Source organism: Ranitomeya variabilis, chromosome 6 (assembly GCF_051348905.1).
Source record: "Ranitomeya variabilis isolate aRanVar5 chromosome 6, aRanVar5.hap1, whole genome shotgun sequence".
Classification (NCBI taxonomy): domain Eukaryota; kingdom Metazoa; phylum Chordata; class Amphibia; order Anura; family Dendrobatidae; genus Ranitomeya; species Ranitomeya variabilis.
The window spans coordinates 250,784,421-250,809,089 of NC_135237.1; the positions used below are offsets into that span (position 1 = coordinate 250,784,421).

A 24,669-nucleotide genomic window follows, 5' to 3' on the forward strand; every position below is an offset into this window, starting at 1 on the left:
ACTGGTATGGCAGGCATCTCTGCCTCTTCTACAGAGTACAGGTTGGTATGGCAGGCATCTCTGCCTCTTCTACAGAGTACAGGTTGGCTTGGCAGGCATCGCTGCCTCTTCTACAGAGTGCAGGCTGGTATGGCAGGCATCTCTGCCTCTTCTACAGAGTACAGGCTGGTATGGCAGGCATCTGCCTCTTCTACAGAGTACAGACTGGTATGGCAGGCACCTCTGCCTCTTCTACAGCGTACAGACTGGTATGGCAGGCATCTCTGCCTTTTCTACAGAGTACAGACTGGTATGGCAGGCATCTGCCTCTTCTACAGAGTACAGGCTGGTATGGCAGGCATCTCTGCCTTTTCTACAGAGTACAGACTGGTATGGCAGGCACCTCTGTCTTTTCTACAGAGTACAGAGTGGTATGGCAGGCATCTGCCTCTTCTACAGAGTACAGGCAGGTATGGCAGGCATCTCTGCCTTTTCTGCAGAGTACAGACTGGTATGGCAGGGACCTCAGCCTCTTCTACAGATTACAGACTGGTATGGCAGGCACCTCTGCCTCTTCTACAGAGTACAGACTGGTATGGCAGGCACCTCTGCCTTTTCTACAGAGTACAGACTGGTATGGCAGGCATCTCTGCCTCTTCTACAGAGTACAGGCTGGTATGGCAGGCATCTCTGCCTCTTCTACAGCTTACAGACTGGTATGGCAGGCATCTCTGCCTCTTCTACAGAGTACAGGCTGGTATGGCAGGCATCCCTGCCTCTTCTACAGAGTACAGGCTGGCATGGCAGGCATCTCTGCCTCTTCTACAGTGTACAGACTGGTATGGCAGGCATCTCTGCCTCTTCTACAGTGTACAGACTGGTATGGCAGGCATCTCTGCCTCTTCTACAGAGTACAGGCTGGTATGGCAGGCATCTCTGCCTCTTCTACAGTGTACAGACTGGTACGGCAGGCATCTCTGCCTCTTCTACAGCGTACAGACTGGTATGGCAGCGATCTCTGCCTCTTCTACAGAGTACAGGCTGGTATGGCAGGGATCTCTGCCTCTTCCACAGAGTACAGGCTGGTATGGCAGGGATCTCTGCCTCTTCCACAGAGTACAGGCTGGTATGGCAGGCATCACTGCCTCTTCTACAGAGTACAGGCTGGAATGGCAGGGATCTCTGCCTCTTCTACAGAGTACAGGCTGGTATGGCAGGCATCTCTGCCTCTTCTACAGCGCTCAGACTGGTATGGCAGGCATCTCTGCCTCTTCTACAGAGTACGGACTGGTATGGCAGGGATCTCTGCCTCTTCTACAGAGTACAGGCTGGTATGGCAGGCATCTCTGCCTCTTCTTCAGCGTACAGACTGGTATGGCAGGCATCTCTGCCTCTTCTACAGCTTACAGACTGGTATGGCAGGCATCTCCGCCTCTTCTACAGAGTACAGGCTGGTATGGCAGGGATCTCTGCCTCTTCTACAGATTACAGACTGGTATGGCAGGCACCTCTGCCTTTTCTACAGAGTATAGACTAGTATGGCAGGCATCTCTGCCTCCTCTACAGAGTACAGGTTGGCTTGGCAGGCGTGTCTGCCTCTTCTACAGAGTACAGACTGGTATGGCAGGCATCTCTGCCTCTTCTACAGCGCTTAGACTGGTATGGCAGGCATCTCTGCCTATTCTACATAGTACAGACTGGTATGGCAGGGATCTCTGCCTCTTCTACAGAGTACAGGTTGGTATGGCAGGCATCTGCCTCTTCTACAGAGTACAGGCTGGTATGGCAGGCATCTCTGCCTTTTCTACAGAGTACAGACTGGTATGGCAGGCACCTCTGCCTCTTCTACAGAGTACAGGCTGGTATGGCAGGCATGTGCCTCTTCTACAGAGTACAGACTGGTATGGCAGGCACCTCTGCCTCTTCTACAGCGTACAGACTGGTATGGCAGGCACCACTGCCTCTTCTACAGAGTACAGACTGGTATAGCAGGCACCTCTGCCTTTTCTACAGAGTACAGACTGGTATGGCAGGCATCTCTGCCTCTTCTACAGAGTACAGGTTGGTATGGCAGGCATCTCTGCCTCTTCTACAGAGTACAGGTTGGCTTGGCAGGCATCGCTGCCTCTTCTACAGAGTGCAGGCTGGTATGGCAGGCATCTCTGCCTCTTCTACAGAGTACAGGCTGGTATGGCAGGCATCTGCCTCTTCTACAGAGTACAGACTGGTATGGCAGGCACCTCTGCCTCTTCTACAGCGTACAGACTGGTATGGCAGGCATCTCTGCCTTTTCTACAGAGTACAGACTGGTATGGCAGGCATCTGCCTCTTCTACAGAGTACAGGCTGGTATGGCAGGCATCTCTGCCTTTTCTACAGAGTACAGACTGGTATGGCAGGCACCTCTGTCTTTTCTACAGAGTACAGAGTGGTATGGCAGGCATCTGCCTCTTCTACAGAGTACAGGCAGGTATGGCAGGCATCTCTGCCTTTTCTGCAGAGTACAGACTGGTATGGCAGGGACCTCAGCCTCTTCTACAGATTACAGACTGGTATGGCAGGCACCTCTGCCTCTTCTACAGAGTACAGACTGGTATGGCAGGCACCTCTGCCTTTTCTACAGAGTACAGACTGGTATGGCAGGCATCTCTGCCTCTTCTACAGAGTACAGGCTGGTATGGCAGGCATCTCTGCCTCTTCTACAGCTTACAGACTGGTATGGCAGGCATCTCTGCCTCTTCTACAGAGTACAGGCTGGTATGGCAGGCATCCCTGCCTCTTCTACAGAGTACAGGCTGGCATGGCAGGCATCTCTGCCTCTTCTACAGCGTAACGACTGGTATGGCAGGCACCTCTGCCTCTTCTACAGAGTACAGGCTGGTATGGAAGGCATCTCTGCCTCTTCTACTGCGTACAGACTGGTATGGTAGGCACCTCTGCCTTTTCTACAGAATACAGACTTGTATGGCAGGCATCTCTGCCTCCTCTACAGAGTACAGGTTGGCTTGGCAGGCGTGTCTGCCTCTTCTACAGAGTACAGGCTAGTATGGCAGGCATCTCTGCCTCTTCTATAGAGTACAGGCTGGTATGGCAGGGATCTCTGCCTCTTCTACAGAGTACAGGTTGGCTTGGCAGGCGTCGCTACCTCTTCTACAGAGTACAGGCTAGTATGGCAGGCATCTCTGCCTCTTCTATAGAGTACAGGCTGGTATGGCAGGCATCTCTGCCTCTTCTACAGAGTACAGGCTTTTATGGCAGGCATCTGCCTCTTCTACAGAGTACAGGCTGGTATGGCAGGCATCTCTGCCTTTTCTGCAGAGTACAGACTGGTATGGCAGGCACCTCTGCCTTTTCTACAGAGTACAGGCTGGTATGGCAGGCCCCTCTGCCTCTTCTACAGAGTACAGACTGGTATGGCAGGCATCTCTGCCTCCTCTACAGAGTACAGGTTGGCTTGGCAGGCGTTTCTGCCTCTTCTACAGAGTACAGGCTGGTATGGCAGGCATCTCTGCCTCTTCTACAGAGTACAGGCTGGTATGACAGGCATCTCTGCCTATTCTACAGAGTACAGCCTGGTATGGCAGGCATCTCTGCCTCTTCTGCAGAGTACAGACTGGTATGGCATGCATCTCTGCCTCTTCTACAGAGTACAGACTGGTTTGGGTATGGCAGGAATCTCTGCCTTTTGTACAGAGTACAGACCGTTATAGCAGACATCTCAGTCTCCTCTACAGAGTACAGGCTGGTATGGCAGGCATCTCTGCCTCTTCTACAGAGTACAGGCTGGTATGGCAATCATCTCTGCCTCTTGTACAGAGTACAGGCTCGTATGGCAGGCATCTCTGCCTCTTCTACAGAGTACAGACTGGTATGGCAGGGATCTCTGCCTCTTCTATAGAGTACAGACTGGTATGGCAGGGATCTCTGCCTCTTCTGCAGAGTACAGGCTGGCATGGCAGGCATCTCTACCTCTTCTACAGAGTACAGGCTGGTATGGCAGGCATCTCTGCCTCTTCTACAGAGTACAGACTAGTATGGCAGGCATCTCTGCCTCTTCTACAGAGTACAGACTGGTATGGCAGGCATCTCTGCCTCTTCTACAGAGTACAGGCTGGTATGGCAGGCATCTCTGCCTCTTCTGCAGAGTACAGACTGGTATGGCATGCATCTCTGCCTCTTCTACAGAGTACAGACTGGTTTGGGTATGGCAGGAATCTCTGCCTCTTCTACAGAGTACAGACCGTTATAGCAGACATCTCTGTCTCCTCTACAGAGTAAAGGCTGGTATGGCAGGCATCTCTGCCTCTTCTACAGAGTACAGGCTGGTATGACAGGCATCTCTGCCTCTTCTTCGGCGTACAGACTGATATGGCAGGCATCTCTGCCTCTTCTACAGAGTACAGGCTGGTATGGCAGGCATCTCTGCCTTCTCTACAGCGTACAGACTGGTATGGCAGGCACCTCTGCCTCTTCTACAGAGTACAGACTGGTATGGCAGGCATCTTTGCCTCCTCTACAGAGTACAGGTTGGCTTGGCAGGCGTCTCTGCCTCTTCTACAGAGTACAGGCTGGTATGGCAGGCATCTGCCTCTTCTACAGAGTACAGGCTGTTATGGCAGTCATCTCTACCTCTTCTACAGAGTACAGGTTGGCTTGGCAGGCGTCACAGTCTCTTCTACAGAGTGCAGGTTGGTATGGCAGGCATCTCTGTTGTGAATTCTGCTTTTGGGCTCCCTCCGGTGGTTGTAGGTGGTAATGCAGTTGCCCCTGAGTTGCAGTCCTTGTCAGGTGTTTCTGCTGATTGCAGTTCTGACTGGGGTATTTAGGCGTGCAGGATTCATTAGTCCTTGCCAGTTGTCCATGGTTGTTGGGAGGTTTTGGTCCTGGTTTGGTTCCTTCTGCCTTCTGCAAAATCAGCAAAGATAAGTGTCTGGTTTTGTTTCTGTGGCACACATGCTGTGTGCTTAATAATTCTGTGCTATTCAGTGTTTTTTGTTCAGCTTAGATTGTGTTAGTATTTTCTCAGTCTTGTTGGATTCTCTGGAGTGGCAGATATACATTCCATGTCTTTAGTTAGATTGTGGAACTTTTTGTATTATCTGCTGTGGATATTTTTGGAAGGGTTTTAATACTGACCGCTTAGTATTCTGTCCTATCTTTCCCTATTTAGCTAGAGTGGCCTCTTTTGCTGAATCTTGTTTTCTGCCTGCGTGTGTCTTTCCTCTCCTACTCACAGTCAATATTCGTGGGGGGCTGCCTATCCTTTGGGGTTCTGCTCTGAGGCAAGGTAGTATTCCTATTTCTATCTATAGGGGTATTTAGTCCTCCGGCTGTGTCGAGGTGTCTAGGGTTTGTTAGGCACACCCCACGGCTACTTCTAGTTGCGGTGTTAGTTCAGGTTTTGCGGTCAGTACAGTTTCAACCTACTCCAGAGAAAGTTCATGCGGCTCCAAAGTCACCGGATCATAACAGTACAACTGGCGCACTATGAGTTAAATGCATCTCAGAAGAAGGGAAGAAAGGTGTTGAGTCATTTTTTTTCTGCAGTTTGCTTTGCCTTTTCTTCCCTCTTTTTCTCTGGGTGGCTAAGGAGTCTTGTGTTAGCATGGATGTTCAGGAATTAGCTTCTCGTGTAGACCAGCTTGCTGCTACTGTACAGGGAATTTCTGATTATATTGTTCAGACTCCTGTTTTAGAGCCGAAGATTCCTACTCCTGATGTGTTTTTTGGTGACAGGTCCAAATTTTTGAGTTTTAAAAACTGTAAACTGTTTTTTGCTTTGAGACCTCGATCCTCTGGGGATTCTATTCAGCAGGTAAAATCGTCATTTCCCTGCTGCGTGGTGATACACAGGATTGGGCATTTTCCCTGGAATCTGGGAATCCGGCTTTGCTTAATGTAGATTCCTATTTTCAGGCTTTAGAACTATTTTATGATGAACCTAATTCTGTGGATCAAGCGGAGAAGACCTTGTTGGCCCTATCTCAGGGTCAAGAGGCGGCAGAATTGTATTGTCAGAAATTTAGAAAATGGTCTGTGTTGACTAAATGGAATGATGATGCTTTGGCTGCAATTTTCAGAAAGGGTCTTTCTGAATCCGTTAAAGATGTTATGGTGGGGTTTCCCACGCCTGTCGGTCTGAGTGATTCTATGTCTTTGGCTATTCAGATTGATCGGCGCTTGCGGGAGCGCAGAACTGTGCGCGCTGTGGCGTTGTCCTCAGAGCAGAGTCCTGAGCCAATGCAGTGTGATAGGATTCTGTCTAGGACAGGACAAGGACTCAGACGTCAGAATAGGTTGTGTTATTATTGTGGCGACGCTTCTCATGTCATTTCAGTCTGCCCTAAATGGACAAAGAGGATCGCTAGTTCATTTACCATCAGTACTGTACAACCTAAATTTCTGTTATCGGTGTCCTTGATCTGCTCATTGTCATAATTTTCTGTCTTGGCGTTTGTGGATTCAGGTGCCGCTTTGAACTTAATGGACCTTGAGTTTGCCAGGCGTTGTGGTTTCCCCTTGCAGCCCTTGCAGAACCTTATTCCTTTAAGGGGCATTGATGCTACACCTTTGGCTAAAAATAAGCCCCAGTTTTGGACACAGGTGACCATGCGCATGGCGCCAGCCCATCAGGAAGATTGTCGATTTCTGGTATTGGATAATTTACATGATGCTATCGTGATGGGTTTTCCGTGGTTGCAGGTACATAATCCTGTGTTGGATTGGAAGTCTATGTCTGTGACTAGTTGGGGTTGTCAGGGGGTTCATAATGATGTTCCTTTAATGTCCATCTCCTCTTCTTCCTCTTCCGAAATTCCAGAGTTTTTGTCTGATTTTCAGGATGTATTCGATGAGCCCAAGTCCAGTTCTCTTCCACCGCACAGGGACTGTGATTGTGCTATTGATTTGATTCCAGGCTGTAAGTTTCCTAAGGGCCGACTCTTCAACCTGTCTGTGCCTGAACATACCGCTATGCGGAGTTATGTTAAGGAGTCTTTGGAGAAAGGGCATATTCGGCCATCTTCTTCACCGATGGGAGCGGGATTTTTTTTTGTTGCTAAGAAGGATGGCTCCTTGAGACCCTGTATTGATTATCGCCTCTTGAATAAGATCATGGTCAAGTTTCAATACCCTTTACCTATGCTTTCCGATTTGTTTGCTAGGATTAAAGGGAACCTGTCACCCCATTTTTTCGGTATGAGATAAAAATACCGTTAAATAGGGCCTGAGCTGTGCATTACAATAGTGTATTTTGTGGACCCCGATTCCCCACCTATGCTGCCGAAATACGTTACCGAAGTAGTCGTTTTCGCCTGTCAATCAGGCTGGTCAGGTCAAAAGGGTGTGGTGTCCTCCCCCAGATCTTGCGTAGTGTTCCGTTGGTGGCGTAGTGGTGTGCGCATGCCCAAGGTCCCGAATCATCTGCCAGGTGTGTGAAAACAACAGCGATGTCCGTTATTCCATTGGTGGTCGGTGGGCGCGGCCATCTTGCTTTGGCCGCAGAATCGGCGCTCTGCTGGCCGCGGCTTCAGGAAAATGGCCGCGGGCATCCGCGCGTGCGCAGATGGCTATCGCGGCGGCCATTTTCGTGAAGCAGAATTCGCATCTCGGCTTCACGAAAATGGCCGCCGCGATAGCCATCTGCGCACGCGCGGATGCCCGCGGCCATTTTCCTGAAGCCGCGGCCAGCAGAGCGCCGATTCTGCGGCCAAAGCAAGATGGCCGCGCCCACCGACCACCAATGGAATAACGGACATCGCTGTTGTTTTCACACACCTGGCAGATGATTCGGGACCTTGGGCATGCGCACACCACTACGCCACCAACGGAACACTACGCAAGATCTGGGGGAGGACACCACACCCTTTTGACCAGACCAGCCTGATTGACAGGCGAAAACGACTACTTCAGTAACGTATTTCGGCAGCATAGGTGGGGAATCGGGGTCCACAAAATACACTATTGTAATGCACAGCTCAGGCCCTATTTAACGGTATTTTTATCTCATACCGAAAAAACGGGGTGACAGGTTCCCTTTAAGGGGGCTAGTTGGTTTACGAAGATTGACCTTCGGGGGGCGTCTAATCTTGTTCGTATTAAGCAGGGTGATGAATGGAAAACCGCGTTCAATACGCCGAAGGCCATTTTGAATACCTTGTGATGCCGTTCGGGCTCACTAATGCTCCATCTGTTTTTCAATCTTTCATGCATGATATCTTCCGGACTTATATTGATAAATTCTTGATTGTATATTTGGACGATATTTTGATTTTTTCTGATGATTCGGAGTCTCATGTGGAACAGGTCAGGATGGTATTTCAGATCCTTCGTGACAATGCTTTGTTTATGAAGGGATCTAAGTGTCTCTTTGGGGTGCAGAAGGTTTCTTTTTTGGGTTTTATTTTTTCTCCTTCATCTATTGAGATGGATCTGGTTAAGGTTCAGGCCATTCATGATTGGATTCAACCCACGTCCGTAAAGAGCCTTCAGAAATTTTGAGGTTTTGCAAATTTTTATCGCCGTTTCATTGCTAACTTTTCCAGCGTGGTTAAACCCTTGACCGATTTGACGAAAAAAGGCGCTGATGTGGCGAATTGGTCCTCTGCGGCTGTTTCTGCCTTTCAGGAGCTTAAACGTCGATTTACTTCTGCTCCGGTATTGCGCCAACCGGATGTTTCCCTTCCGTTTCAGGTTGAGATTGACGCTTCTGAGATTGGCGCAGGGGCCGTTTTGTCCCAGAAGGATCATGTTGGTTCCTTGCCGAAACCGTGTGCATTCTTTTCCCGTAAATTTTCGCCTGCTGAACGCAATTATGATGTTGGCAATCGGGAGTTGTTGGCTATGAAGTGGGCATTTGAGGAGTGGCGACATTGGCTTGAGGGAGCTAAGCACCGTATTGTGGTCTTGACCGATCATAAGAATTTGATTTACCTCGAGTCTGCCAAGCGGCTGAATCCTAGACAGGCTCGATGGTCCTTGTTTTTTTTCCCGTTTTGATTTTGTGGTCTCGTATCTTCCGGGTTCCAAGAATATTAAGGCTGATGCCCTTTCTAGGAGTTTTTTGCCTGATTCTCCTGAGGTCCTTGAACCGGTCGGCATTTTGAAAGAAGGGGTGATTCTTTCTGCTTTTTCCCCTGATTTACGACGGGTTCTTCAGGAATTTCAGGCTGACAGACCTGATCGTTGTCCAGTGGGGAAACTGTTTGTTCCTGACAGATGGACTAGTGGAGTGATTTCTGAGGTTCACTGTTCTGTGTTGGCTGGTCATCCTGTTATTTTTGGTACCAGAGACTTGGTTGGTAGGTCCTTTTGGTGGCCTTCTTTATCACGTGATGTGTGTTCTTTTGTGCAGTCCTGTGGGACTTGTGCGCGGGCCAAGCCTTGTTGTTCCCGTGCTAGTGGGTTGCTTTTGCCATTGCCGGTCCCTGAGAGGCCCTGGACGCATATTTCTATGGATTTTATTTCTGATCTTCCGGTTTCCCAGAGGATGTCGGTTATCTGGGTTGTTTGTGACCGGTTTTCTAAGATGGTTCATTTGGTGCCTTTGCCTAAATTGCCTTCCTCTTCAGATTTAGTTTCGTTGTTTTTTCAGCATGTGGTTCGTTTGCATGGTATTCCGGAGAATATTGTGTCTGACAGAGGTTCCCAGTTTGTTTCTAGGTTTTGGCGGGCCTTTTGTGCTAGGCTGGGCATTAATTTATCTTTTTCCTCTGCATTTCATCCTCAGACAAATGGCCAAACCGAGCGAACTAATCAGACCTTGGAGACTTATTTGAGATGCTTTGTGTCTGCTGATCAGGATGATTGGGTGGCCTTTTTGCCATTGGCCGAGTTTGCCCTTAATAATCGGGCTAGTTCGGCTACTTTGGTTTCGCCTTTTTTTTTGTAATTTTGGTTTTCATTCTCGTTTTTCTTCTGGGCAGGTTGAGCCTTCTGACTGTCCTGGTGTGGATTCGGTGGTTGACAGGTTGCAGCAGATTTGGGCTCATGTGGTGGACAATTTGGTGTTGTCTCAGGAGGAGGCTCAACGTTTTGCTAACCGTCGTCGGTGTGTTGGTTCCCGGCTTCAGGTTGGGGATCTGGTCTGGTTGTCTTCCCGTCATGTTCCTATGAAGATTTCTTCTCCTAAGTTTAAGCCTCGGTTTATTGGTCCTTATAGGATTTCTGGGATTATTAATCCGGTGCCTTTTCGATTGGCGCTTCCGGCCTCTTTTGCTATCCATAATGTCTTCCATAGATCTTTATTGCGGAAATATGTGGTACCCGTTGTTCCCTCTGTTGATCCTCCGGCCCCTGTGTTGGTTGATGGGGAGTTGGAGTATGTGGTTGAGAAGATTTTGGATTCTCGTTTTTCGAGGCGGAGACCTCAGTATCTTGTCAAATGGAAGGGTTATGGCCAGGAGGATAATTCTTGGGTTTTTGCCTCTGATGTCCATGCTGCTGATTTGGTTCATGCTTTTCATCTGGCTCGTCCTGATCGGCCTGTGGGCTCTGGTGAGGGTTCAATGACTCCTCCTCAAGGGGGGGGGACTGTTGTGAATTCTGCTTTTGGGCTCCCTCCGGTGGTTGTAGGTGGTAATGCAGTTGCCCCTGAGTTGCAGTCCTGGTCAGGTGTATCTGCTGATTGCAGTTCTGACTGGGGTATTTAGGCGTGCAGGATTCATTAGTCCTTGCCAGTTGTCCATGGTTGTTGGGAGGTTTTGGTCCTGGTTTGGTTCCTTCTGCCTTCTGCCAAATCAGCAAAGATAAGTGTCTGGTTTTGTTTCTGTGGCACACATGCTGTGTGCTTAATAATTCTGTGCTATTCAGTGTTTTTTGTCCAGCTTAGATTGTGTTAGTATTTTCTCAGTCTTGTTGGATTCTCTGGAGTGGGAGATATACATTCCATGTCTTTAGTTAGATTGTGGAACTTTTTGTATTATCTGCTGTGGATATTTTTGGAAGGGTTTTAATACTGACCGCTTAGTATTCTGTCCTATCTTTCCCTATTTAGCTAGAGTGGCCTCTTTTGCTGAATCCTGTTTTCTGCCTGCGTGTGTCTTTCCTCTCCTACTCACAGTCAATATTCGTGGGGGGCTGCCTATCCTTTGGGGTTCTACTCTGAGGCAAGGTAGTATTCCTATTTCTATCTATAGAGGCCCCGTCTCACTTAGCGACGCTAAAGCGATCCCGACAACGATACGACCTGTCAGGGATCGTTGCTGCGTCGCTATGTGGTCGCTGGTGAGATGTCAAACAGTGAGATCTCCAACGATCGCAGCTGCGATCTCACTGTTTGACATCTCACCAGCGACCTGTAGCGACCTGTACAACGATGTCACATGGGAGCTATTATGACGATTCAGTGTCTGAGTCGTCAACGAGGTCGTTGGTAAGGTGTCAAACACAGCGATGTGTGCTACCCAGCGGGACCTCAACGATCAAAAAAAGGTCCAGGCCATTCCGACACGACCAGCGATCTCACAGCAGGGGCCTGGTCGCTGCTACGTGTCACACATAGCGAGATCGCTACTGAGGTCGCTGTTGCGTCACAAAACTTGTGACTCAGTAGCGATCTCGCTTAGTGAGACGGGGGCTTAGGGGTATTTAGTCCTCCAGCTGTGTCGAGGTGTCTAGGGTTTGTTAGGCACACCCCACGGCTACTTCTAGTTGCGGTGTTAGTTCAGGTTTTGCGGTCAGTACAGTTTCTACCTACTCCAGAGAAAGTTCATGCGGCTCCAAAGTCACCGGATCATAACACATCTCTGCCTCTTCTACAGAGTACAGGCTGGTATGGCAGGCATCTGCCTCTTCTACAGAGTACAGGCTGGTATGGCAGGCATCTCTGCCTCTTCTTCAGCGTACAGACTGGTATGGCAGGCATCTCTGCCTCTTCTACAGAGTACAGGCTGGCATGGCAGGCATCTCTGCCTCTTCTACAGTGTACAGACTGGTATGGCAGGCACCTCTGCGTCTTCTACAGAGTACAGGCTGGTATGGCAGGCACCTCTGCCTCTTCTACAGCGTACAGACTGGTATGGCAGGCACCTCTGCCTTTTCTACAGAATACAGACTGGTATGGCAGGCATCTCTGCCTCCTCTACAGAGTACAGGCTGGCTTGGAAGGCGTGTCTTCCTCTTCTACAGAGTACAGGCTGGTATGGCAGGCATCTCTGCCTCTTCTACAGAGTACAGGCTGGTATGGCAGGGATCTCTGCCTCTTCTACAGAGTACAGGTTGGCTTGGCAGGCGTCGCTACCTCTTCTATAGAGTGCAGGCTGGTATGGCAGGCACCTCTGCCTCTTCTACAGAGTACAGACTGGTATGGCAGGCACTTCTGCCTTTTCTACAGAGTACAGGCTGGTATGGCAGGCATCTGCCTCATCTACAGAGTATAGGCTGGTATGGCAGGCATCTCTGCCTTTTCTACAGAGTACAGACTGGTATGGCAGGCATCTCTGCCTCTTCTACAGCGTACAGACTGGTATGGCAGGCATCTCTGCCTCTTCTACGGCGTATAGACTGGTATGGCAGGCATCTCTGCCTCTTCTACAGAGTACAGGCTGGTATGGCAGACATCTCTGCCTCTTCTACAGCATACAGACTGGTATGGCAGGCATCTCTGCCTCTTCTACAGCGTACAGACTGGTATGGCAGGCATCTCTGCCTCTTCTACAGCGTATAGACTGGTATGGCAGGCATCTCTGCCTCTTCTACAGCGTACAGACTGGTATGGCAGGCACCTCTGCCTCTTCTACAGATTACAGACTGGTATGGCAGGCATCTCTGCCTCTTCCACAGAGTACAGGCTGGTATGGCAGGCATCTATGCCTCTTCTACAGAGTACAGGCTGGTATGGCAGGCGTCTCTGCCTCTTCTACAGAGTACCGGCTGGTATGGCAGGCATCTCTGCCTCTTCCACAGAGTACAGGCTGGTATGGCAGGCATCTATGCCTCTTCTACAGAGTACAGGCTGGTATGGCAGGGATCTCTGCCTCTTCCACAGAGTACAGGCTGGTATGGCAGGCATCTCTGCCTCTTCCACAGAGTACAGGCTGGTATGGCAGGCATCTCTGCCTCTTCCACAGAGTACAGGCTGGTATGGCAGGCATCTATGCCTCTTCCACAGAGTACAGGCTGGTATGGCAGGCATCTCTGCCTCTTCCACAGAGTACCGGCTGGTATGGCAGGCATCTCTGCCTCTTCCACAGAGTACAGGCTGGTATGGCAGGCATCTATGCCTCTTCTACAGAGTACAGGCTGGTATGGCAGGCGTCTCTGCCTCTTCTACAGAGTACCGGCTGGTATGGCAGGCATCTCTGCCTCTTCCACAGAGTACAGGCTGGTATGGCAGGCATCTATGCCTCTTCTACAGAGTACAGGCTGGTATGGCAGGGATCTCTGCCTCTTCCACAGAGTACAGGCTGGTATGGCAGGCATCTCTGCCTCTTCCACAGAGTACAGGCTGGTATGGCAGGCATCTCTGCCTCTTCCACAGAGTACAGGCTGGTATGGCAGGCATCTATGCCTCTTCCACAGAGTACAGGCTGGTATGGCAGACATCGCTGCCTCTTCCACAGAGTACCGGCTGGTATGGCAGGCATCTCTGCCTCTTCCACAGAGTACAGGCTGGTATGGCAGGCATCTATGCCTCTTCTACAGAGTACAGGCTGGTATGGCAGGGATCTCTGCCTCCTCTACAGAGTACAGGCTGGTATGGCAGGCATCTCTGCCTCTTTTTCAGAGTTTACAGACCGTTATTGTAAGCTAGATGTCTCTTCTACAGAGTACAGACTGTTATGGAAAGGTAGATGCCTCTTCTACACTTTATAGATCGTTTATGGGAGGCCTTGCTCCAGACTGAGATGTCTGGGATTTCAGGGACCATTGTCACTGGCTTGTGAACAATGCCACCAATATGGCAGGATGACTTTCTTTGTTTAAATTGCACCCCAGTAATTCCATCCATTCAGCTGCGTCCCTATTATGGATTACATGTAAGGTTAATGAGGATGAGGTGATTATATGTCTGGTTATTTGATTCGGTAATCTAATCCTTTCCTTTCTGAATTGCTCACAGAGTGTTCATCATATATTTCCGCAGCTGTCTAGTGATGCGCTTCAGCGGTTTGAACGACCTCCGTACATGTACCCCACCAATAGCCAGACCCTTCCCGTTCCCAGCCTTGCAGTCAGTGGGTACCCACCTAGGAGAATATAGCATCTATGTAACTTCTGTGCTTTGCAGGAAAAAAATGTCAGTGTGGGTTTTGTTTCTTATACGCCTCTGCTTTGTGATTGGTGCTGGTCTGACATTTGGATCTTTAACAATCCTGACAATAAAGGGGCTCATTTGGCATTTTTGGGATTGGTGCAGGTCCTAGAGGTTGGACCACCACCGATCATAAAGTGATTGCTTTATATCGTGGAAGTAGATACTTAGGAGTTATCTGCTAAACGCTTGTGAATCCAACTAATATTCCTCCAGACTGAAGCACTAGGATTCAAAAAAGGTACCAGTTTCATATATCAAATATACCCATAAAATGGCGACTCATAGCAATCAGTGTAATAAGGAGAAAAAGAGAGTTAATTTATGCTATTTGGAAATCAAATACAATTTTTTTAATAACATCAATATTACAAAAATGTTTAAACATGAAAAATAGTACAATGAATACATAAAGGTATCTAAGAGTGTGACCCAAGGTAGAAATGAAGGGGACCAAAGTCAGGACAGGGCAGGATAATATGTGTCCAAAATAGTATAAAGTGCTATAAAGCAGGAGATAATATTCCAGTGGGTTACCAAAACAAATCAGTATATAACGCTCAGCTGATAAACATTCAACATGAGCAGTATGTATTTTTACCCATAACTGGCGTCCTGTCCCAGCGTTGGTCCCGTTCTTCAGCGTATGTTTCGCAATCGTTGCTTCTTCAGGGGGCGTGAGCACTAGGATTGCCTAGCACAAACATGCTCATTTCACTATGGAGAGAGGAGTAAGATCCTGCCATGTAGTCATGTTGACGTCCACAACCTTAATTTCCCTAATGTGTGCTGCCTGTATGTGGCCATGCTATTTGAGAATATACTCCAGCTGACTCCGCACCATGACACACACCTGTGCACATGTTTCTTCTACAGGTGACTTCTCGCTCTGTCTTACAGTGCCATGCTTCTGCAGTGTCTACGTTTGGGGACCTGGTTCTTCTTTTTATCATCCACTGGGGCCAGCCCTACAGATGAGAGTGCCGCAAGGGGAAGCCGTGCAGACCAGGGAGACGCCGCTCTGGATGAGAAGCATCAGGACACTTATGGCACCTTTGCGTCTGAGTTCTACGACTTGCGATATCTATCTGAAGAAGGTCAGAAAACATCTGTGTAACAATTTGGTATTGAAGATGGGATGGTTGTCCATAACAGTATAGAATTAAAGGGAACCTGTCAAACCCCCCCCCCAGTCGTTTCAAACTAAAAGAGCCACCTTGTGCAGCAGTACAATGGGGCAGCGGATGCATTGGAAAAACTGCATCCACTGCCCCCGTTGTTCATTTCTTTCACAACGTGCGTCGGTACGTCGGGCTGATGCATTGCGACGGCCCCGTACCGACGCCAGTGTGAAAGTAGCCTAAGCATTAAAGTAGCTCTAGAGGCAGACTCAATTGTGGTGAAATGATGAACAAAAATCTTCAGACATATGTTTTTTGGGTTTATTTTTACGGCTTTAATTGTGTAGACTAAATGACTTTGGAACATAATTCACCAATTCAGTATGGTTGCAGAGATGCAAAGCATGTATAATTATTTTAACAAGTTTTTCCACCTACAAAGATTGGAGAGGTCTGTAATTTTTATCGAAGGTACACTTCAACTGTGAGAGATAGAATCTAAAAAAAACCAAACTGAAAATCACAGTGTTTGATTTTTACCTAATTAAAGGGAACCTGTCACCTCCCTCAGGCGTTTGTAACTAAAAGAGCCACATTGTGCAGCACTAATGCTGCATCTGACAAGGTGGCTTTTTAGTTACAAACGCCTGCACACGCTGAAATAAACACTTAGACAATGTGCCCCCACATACCCTGAAACCGTCCCGGGGGCGGGACTTTCCTTCCTAATCAGACGCAGCACAGCCGTCACTCCGGAGCTGTGCGCGCTGGGCGCTGCCTCCTCTTGCTGCATTATCGTCCCTTTTTATTTCAGCGTGTGTAGGCGTTTGTAACTAAAAAGCCACCTTGTCAGAATGCAGCATTTGTGCTGCACAAGGTGGCTCTTTTAGTTACAAATGCCTGAGTGGGGTGACAGGTTCCCTTTAAGTTGCATTTTATTTCATGAAATAAGTATTTGATACAATAGAAAAACAGAACTTAATATTTGGTACAGAAACCTTTGTTTGCAATTACAGAGGTCAGACGTTTTCTGTAGTGCTCAACCAAATTTGCACATACAGCAGCAGGGTCTTTGGCCCACTCCTCGATATAGATCTTCTCCAGATCTTTCAGTTTTCGGGGCTGTCACTGGGCGACATTGAGTTTCAGCTCCCTCCAAAGATTTTCTATCGGGTTCAGGTCTGGAGACTGGCAAGGCCACTCCAGGACCTTAAAATTCTTCTTATGGAGCCACTCCTTAGTTGCCCTGGCTGTATGTTTCATGTCATGGTCATGCTGTAAGACCCAGCCACGACCCATCTTCAATGCTCATTCTGATGGAAGGAGGTTGTTGGCCAAAATCTTGCTATACATGATCCCATACATCCTCCTTTCAATAAGGTGCAGTCGTTCTGTTCCCTTTGCAGAAAAGCACTCCCAAAGTATGATGGTCCCCCCAACATGCTTCACGGCTGTCATGGTGTTCCTGGGGTTGTACTCATCCTTTTTCCTCCAAACATGGCGAGTGGAGTTGATACTAAAAAGTTCTATTTTGGTCTCTTCTGACCACATAACTTCTCCCATTCCTCCTCACATGGACCTGGAAATGTACTGGCATGAGCAGGGGCACCTTTTGTGCCCTGCAGGATTTTGACCCCTTAATGAACAAGCCACTTTGTAGGTTAGTGAACAAGCTTCATTTTTTTAAAGCTGATCACTGTCACTTTGAGGTATTAACTCTGGAACAATTGTCTGGAATTGAGAGCGCACACCATGCCGCGTTTGAAGAGCCCCTAATGTGCCTAAACAGTAGAAATGCCCAACAAGTGACCCCATTTTGGGAACTAGACCCCTCAAGGAACCTATCTAGATGTTTTTTTATGGTTTTAGTATTGTTTAGTATTTGTGTATTTCAATAAAGAGTAATTATTTTTATATATTCTTCTGAGTGATTCTTGTGATATTTTATGCCTCTCTTCTTCTTGTGGGTTTCACAGGATTCTAAATTGGGCATAACACAGGTGATCTTTTTTAAATTGTGGTGGTGCCCTACTTTTAAAAAAATCTGCTATCTAGATGTGTGGTGAATGCTTTGAACCCCCTGGTGCTTCACAGAAATTTATAGCGTAGATCCGGGTAAATAAAAAATCATCTTTTAGCCCCATTTTTTAATTTTAACAATGGTAACAGGAAAAAATGGACTGCAATATTTGTTGTGCAATTTCTCCTGAGTACGCCGATACCCAATATGTAGGGGAAAACTACTGCCTCGGCGCATGGCAGGAATCAGAAGGGAAGGAGCACATTTGACTCTTGGAATGCAAAATTGGCTAGAATCGAGAGCGGACACCATGTTGCATTTGAAGAACCCCTGATGTGCCTAAACAGTGGAAACCCCCCACAAGTGACCCCACTTTGGAAACTAGATCTGTCAAGGAACTTAACTGTATGTGTGGTGAGCACCTTGAACTCCCTGGTGCTTTGCAGAATTTTATAACTTGGAGCCAAAAAAAAAAAAAATTCCCACAAAAACTTTTAGCCCCAAATTTTATATTTTTACAAGGGTAAGAGGAGAAAATGGACACCAAATATGTTGTGCAATTTCTTCTGAGTGTGCCAATACCTAATTTGTGGGGGAAAACTTCTTTTGAGGCACAGTGCTAAACTCAGAAGAGAAGAAGCTCCATATTGGAGTTCAGATTTTTCCGGAATGGTTTCAGGGTGCCATCTCACATTGGCAGAGCCTGATGTGCCAGAATAGCATAAACCCCCAATAAGTTATATAATTTTACAGACTACACCTCTCAATTAATTCATCTAGGGGTGCAGTGATCATATTGACACCACATGTGCCTCACAGAAGTTTAGACTTTTGGACAGTGAAGAAAGAATAATTACATTTCTTCCAATATTATTATTGTGCAGATTTTACTTTTATGGTTTGAGTGTGCCATGACCCACTGGGAGAGCCCCTGAGGTGCTAGGTCAGCAGAACCCCGCATAAGTAACCCCATTTTACAAACTTCACCTCTAAATGAATTAATCTAGGGGTGCAGTGACCATATTGATACTACAGGTGTGTCACTGAATTTTATACAGATGGTCAGTGAAGAAAAAACAATTACCGTATATACTCGAGTATAAGCTGAGATTTTCAGCCCTTTTTTTAGGCTAAAAGTGCCCCTCTCGGCTTATACTCGAGTCATTGTCCCAAGGTTCGGCGGGGGGAGGGGGAGCGGCGGCTGTCACATCATACTCACCTGCTCCCGGCGCGGTCCCTGTTTCTCTGATGCCATGGTCTCTGGCGCCAGCAGCTTGTTCCTGTGTTCAGCGGTTATGTGGTACCGCTCATTAAAATAATGAATATGGACGCGACTCCACTCCCATAGGGGTAGAGCGCATAGTCATTTCTTTATTGTGACCGCTGAACACAGGAACAAGCTGCCGGCACCAGAGACCATCGCATCGGAGAAGCAGGGACGACGCCAGGAGGGGGTGAGTGTAACTGGGGAGGGTGAGTCATGCGATATTCACCTGTCCCCGTTCCGCCACCGGGCCCCGTCTTCCGCGTCCTCTGGCTGTGACGTTCAGGTCAGAGGGCACGATGATGTGGTTAGTGCGCGCCCTCTGCCTGAACAGTCACTGCAAAGACCCAGAAGACACAGCGGCGCGCGGCAGTGGAACGCGGACAGATGAATATCGCAAGTGCCGGGGGCCTGAGCCAGCGACCCCCATAGCGTGCTCAGGACCCCGGCACCTCTCCCCCAGCGATGAGAGGTGAGTATGTCTTTTTTTTTTTTTATCGCAGCAGCATTATATGGGGCATAATATTCTATGGAGCATCTTATGGGGCCATCAACCTTTATGGAGCATTATATGGGGCATAATATTCTCTAATGCATCTTATGGGGCCATCATCCTTTGTGCAGCATTACATGGGGCATAATCTACGGAGCATCTTATGGGGCCATCAACCTTTATGGAGCATTATATGGGGCATAATCTATGAAGCATCTTATGGGGCCATCAACCTTTGTGCAGCATTATATGGGGCATAATCTATGGAGCATCTTATGGGGCCATCAACCTTTATGGAGCATTATATGGAGCATAATATTCTTTAGAGCATCTTATAGGGCCATCAACCTTTGTGCAGCATTATATGGGGCATAATATTCTATGGAGCATCTTATGGGGGCCATCATTAACTTTTTATGCAGCATTATATGGGGCATATTTTAATATGGAGCATCTTATGGGGCCCATCATGAACTTTATGGAGCATTATATGGGGCGTATTTTGTATGGAGCATCTTATGGGGCTCCTGATTCAATATGGATTTTCAAAAACACTTAACCTACTGATGTCTCATCAAGTTTACTTTTATTGGTATCTATTTTTATTTTTGAAATTTACAAGTAGCTGCTGCATTTCCCACCCTAGGCTTATACTCGAGTGAATAAGTTTTCCCAGTTTTTTGTGGAAAAATTAGGGGTCTCGGCTTATACTCGGGGCGGCTTATACTGTAGTATAATAAAATATATAATCACTGCACTCGCACAGGATAAGGTTTGCTTCAAGTGAATAATTTATTGGTGAAAAGTGAGGCGTCTGAAAAAATTAACGTTTCGGCCAATCAGTGGCCTTTATCACAATGTCGCCCTTCGTAGGTTGTTTTCTAGAATTTGAACATGTGGTATCGTTGAGGTAGTTAAATATGAGGATGTATACATACAATCCACACTGAGGGAAAAAAAAATTTTGCACTGGGGTCCAAAAGACACCAAGGTAGGCATGCATACAGTGTGCACCGACAGGCAATAAGATTGGTATTTGGTTTTGAAAAAAGAACAGGTCCATGTTTGAATGGAGTTACTGTGCTGGTCGGCGTTAGTGATACAGTGGAAATGCTGAGATATATATATATCCAGGCAAGGAGGATATTATCGCCAAAAGAGGGTTTGGAAACAAGTCCATTGGTGGCACAGCTGTGCCTGCAGATCAGGCAGTTTCCCTGGAGTTGCTGCGGGAGCCAGCGTTGGCTAAATGGGAGATGCTGACACAGACATGTCTCAGCAGAAGGAGCAGCAGAATTGGCATTCATATTCCCACTAAACACTAGCGTTTTGCAAGCGTAATTAGCTTGCAGAATGTTAGCATTTTCCAAGCGATCTGTAGCATCGCTTGGAAAACTGATTGACAGGTTGGTCACACTTGTCAAACATAGTGTTTGACAAGTGTGACCAACTTTTTACTATTGATGCTGCCTATGTAGCATCAATAGTGAAAAGATATACTGTAATGTTAAAAATAATAAAAAATTCTCACCTTCCGACAGCCCCCGCAGCCTTCCCGCTCCTCGCGATGCTCCCGTTCCCAGTAATGCCTCGCGGCAATGACCCCAGATGATGTAGCATCACGCAAGACCGCTGCGTCATGACAGGTCATTGTCGCAAGGCATTACTGGGAACGGGAGCATCACGAGGATCGGGAAGGCTGCCGGGGACGCCGGAAGGTGAGGATAACACGATTTTTTTTATTTTAATTCTTTTTTTTTTTTTTTTTACAGGTATATGGTTCCCAGGGCCTGGAGGAGAGTCTCCTCTCCTCCACCCTGGGTACCAACCGCATATGATGCACTTCCTGCATGGTGGGCATAGTCCCATGCGGGAAGTAAGCGGATCAATGCATTCCTATGTGTGCGGAATCGCCGCGATTCCGCACAAACAATGAACATGCTGAATTTTTTTCTGGATTGTGATTTCACCGCGGAAAAGAATGCAGCATGTGCACAAAAAATGCTTAATGCATTAAAAATGATGGGATGCTTATGTAAGTGTAAACGGCCGAAAAAACGCTAAAAATCCTGAACGTGTGCACATAGCCTTAAATCTGTAAGTGACGTAATGCAGATGAAACCCCCGAGAGATCCATTCACTATTATGAGGCAGCAGTGTTATTCTGTACTCTGGCCTCTGTTCAGCAGTGTTCTTCTTATCAAAAGTGCACAAAACTGTGGCCGATTGCACTTTTATGCAATCCTAATAAGACAGACACCGCTGGATCATAGGGCAGACAGTGTCCACAGTGCCTCCTTCTGCCTCATTATAGGGAATCTTCTGCCGGGGGTTTTGTCTGAATCACGTATTTCACAGAATTACATGGAAACCCTTAGCATAGAGTACAGGATAAATGTGTGCCAAATATTACTGTGATCTTTGGGAGGCAGAATGAGCAAATAAACTTCAGGTGAAGAATTGGTTTTATTTACTGTTTACGTCGTTCCTCATGCGGTATAAGTGATTAGGCGACTTTATTCTTCGGGTCGGTGAGATTACAGCGATACCAGATTTATATAGGGTTTTTATGTTTGGCAGCTGTCACACACTAATAGACTCTTTATTACATTGCCTTATTTTAATTATAAGTTTTCCATATTTCGGCCCACAGAGTCATGTGAGGGCTTGATTTTTGCGGGATGAGTTGACGTTTTTATTGGTAACATTTTTGGTTATATAACTTTTTTGATTGCTTTTTACTACGATTTTTGTGAAGGCAGAATGAACAAAAACCAGCAATTCAGGAATTGTTTTTTTTTTAAGCCGTTCCGCTTGTGGTAAAATTGATAAGGCAGCTTTATTCTTTGAGTCAGTACAATTACAGCGATACCTAATTAATATCTTTTTTATGTTTTGACGCATTTACACATTAAAAACGTTTATTGAAAAAATAATTATTTTTGCATCGCTTTATACTGAGCACTATAACTTTTTATTTTTCCGTTGATGTACCTTAATGGCAGCTTGTGGTATGCCGGACAAGATGATGTTTTCAGTTATACCATTTTTATTTATATTAGTCTTTTTGATAACGTTTTATTCCACTTTTTTTCAGCGGTATGATGATAAAGCAGTTTGCTACTTTTTTGTGTTTTTTTTAATGGTATTCACAAGGGGTTAACTAGTGTGACAATTTTATAGATCGGGTTCTGCCGGATGTGGCAATGTCAAATATGTGTACTTTTTTGTTTATTTATTTTTTTTAACATATAAATGTGTTTTTATCAGTGTAATTATTATTTTGTCTATTTTTCGTATTTTATTTTTACTTAGTCCCTCTATAGGACTTTCACTTTTTAAAAAATTTGATTGCAGGTATAATGTATTGCAATGTGCTAGCATTTAGCATTACAGTGCATTATACCTATACTGAAAGCTTCTGACACCATGAGTGCACAGACTGATGGCATGAGTCCCTGCACCTGTTCCTGTGCCACTCAGTTGTCAGTGGCAGCTGTCGGCACTGAACTGTCACTGCATGTTTGATGGACATAGCACGGCATGGAGCGGGAACTAACATCCGCTCATAATGTGCTATATCCGTCATTGAGCGTTAAGGGGTTAATTTGTGATGGCGTAGTGTGTTGCTAACAGTAATGTTTGAGGCTGTGGTCCCAGTTCTCTTCAGGTCATTGACCAGGTCCTCCCTTGTAGTTCTGGGCAGATTCCTGACCTTTCTCATCCTTACAACACGAGGCGAGATCTTGCATAGAGCCCCAAACCAAGGAGGATGGACAGTCATGTTGTGTCTCTTCTATTTTCCAATAATTGTGCTAACAGTTGTTGCCTTCTCACCAAGCTGTTGGCCTATAGCTCTGTAGCCCATCCCAGCCTTGTGCAGGTCTACAATTTTGTCCCTGGTTTCCTTAGACACCTCTTTGATCTTGGCCCTGGTGGAGAGGTTGGAGTGTGATTGAGTGTGTGGACAGATGTCTTTTATACAGGTAACTAGATGGTGGCCGATTCTAACGCATCGGGTATTCTAGAATATGAATGCGTAGTGTATAGCACAGCCACGCAGTACATTGCGCAGCCCACGCAGTACATTGCGCAGCCCACGCAGAACACTGCGCAGCCCACGCAGTACCTTGCGCAGCCCACGCAGTACATTGCGCAGCCCACGCAGTACACTGCGCAGCCCACGCAGTGCCTTGCGCAGCCCACGCAGTACATTGCGCAGCCCACGTTGTATATTGTGCAGCCCACGTTGTACGTTGCGCAGCCCACATTGTACATTGCGCAGCCCACTTTGTATATTGCGCAGCCCACGTTGTATATTGCGCAGCCCACGTTGTATATTGCGCAGCCTGTTGTGAATTCTGCTTTTGGGCTCCCTCCGGTGGTTGTAGGTGGTAATGCAGTTGCCCCTGAGTTGCAGTCCTGGTCAGGTGTATCTGCTGATTGCAGTTCTGACTGGGGTATTTAGGCGTGCAGGATTCATTAGTCCTTGCCAGTTGTCCATGGTTGTTGGGAGGTTTTGGTCCTGGTTTGGTTCCTTCTGCCTTCTGCCAAATCAGCAGAGATAAGTGTCTGGTTTTGTTTCTGTGGCACACTTGTGCTTAATAATTCTGTGCTATTCACTGTTTTTTGTCCAGCTTAGATTGTGTCAGTATTTTCTCAGTCTTGTTGGATTCTCTGGAGTGGTAGATATACATTCCATGTCTTTAGTTAGATTGTGGAACTTTTTGTATTATCTGCTGTGGATATTTTTGGAAGGGTTTTAATACTGACCGCTTAATATTCTGTCCTATCTTTCCCTATTTAGCTAGAGTGGCCTCTTTTGCTGAATCTTGTTTTCTGCCTGCGTGTGTTTTTCCTCTCCTACTCACAGTCAATATTCGTGGGGGGCTGCCTATCCTTTGGGGTTCTGCTCTGAGGCAATGTAGTATTCCTATTTCTATATATAGGGGTATTTAGTCCTCCGGCTGTGTCGAGGTGTCTAGGGTTTGTTAGGCACACCCCACGGCTACTTCTAGTTGCGGTGTTAGTTCAGGTTTTGCGGTCAGTACAGTTTCCACCTACTCCAGAGAAAGTTCATGCGGCTCCAAAGTCACCGGATCATAACAGTACAACTGGCCCACTATGAGTTAAATGCATCTCAGAAGAAGGGAAGAAAGGTGTTGAGTCATTTTTTTTTCTGCAGTTTGCTTTGCCTTTTCTTCCCTCTTTTTCTCTGGGTGGCTAAGGAGTCTTGTGTTAGCATGGATGTTCAGGAATTAGCTTCTCGTGTAGACCAGCTTGCTGCTAGGGTACAGGGAATTTCTGATTATATTGTTCAGACTCCTGTTTTAGAGCCGAAGATTCCTACTCCTGATTTGTTTTTTGGTAACAGGTCCAAATTTTTGAGTTTTAAAAACTGTAAACTGTTTTTTGCTTTGAGACCTCGATCCTCTGGGGATTCTATTCAGCAGGTTAAAATCGTCATTTCCCTGCTGCGTGGTGATCCACAGGATTGGGCATTTTCCCTGAAATCTGGGAATCCGGCTTTGCTTAATGTAGA

General features: G+C 47.0%; 1 protein-coding gene across 1 annotated transcript in view; it reads left to right on the forward strand.

Annotated features, from left to right (window-relative positions):
• The window catches only part of FRRS1L (ferric chelate reductase 1 like), a 154,523-nt gene that overhangs the window by 35,593 nt on the left and 94,261 nt on the right, over window positions 1-24,669 (forward strand). The window contains exon 2 of the mRNA XM_077269581.1: window positions 15,130-15,326. Coding sequence (XP_077125696.1) covers window positions 15,134-15,326 — 193 coding nt within the window. The 5' untranslated portion in view covers window positions 15,130-15,133. The remainder of the gene's footprint in view (window positions 1-15,129; window positions 15,327-24,669) is intronic.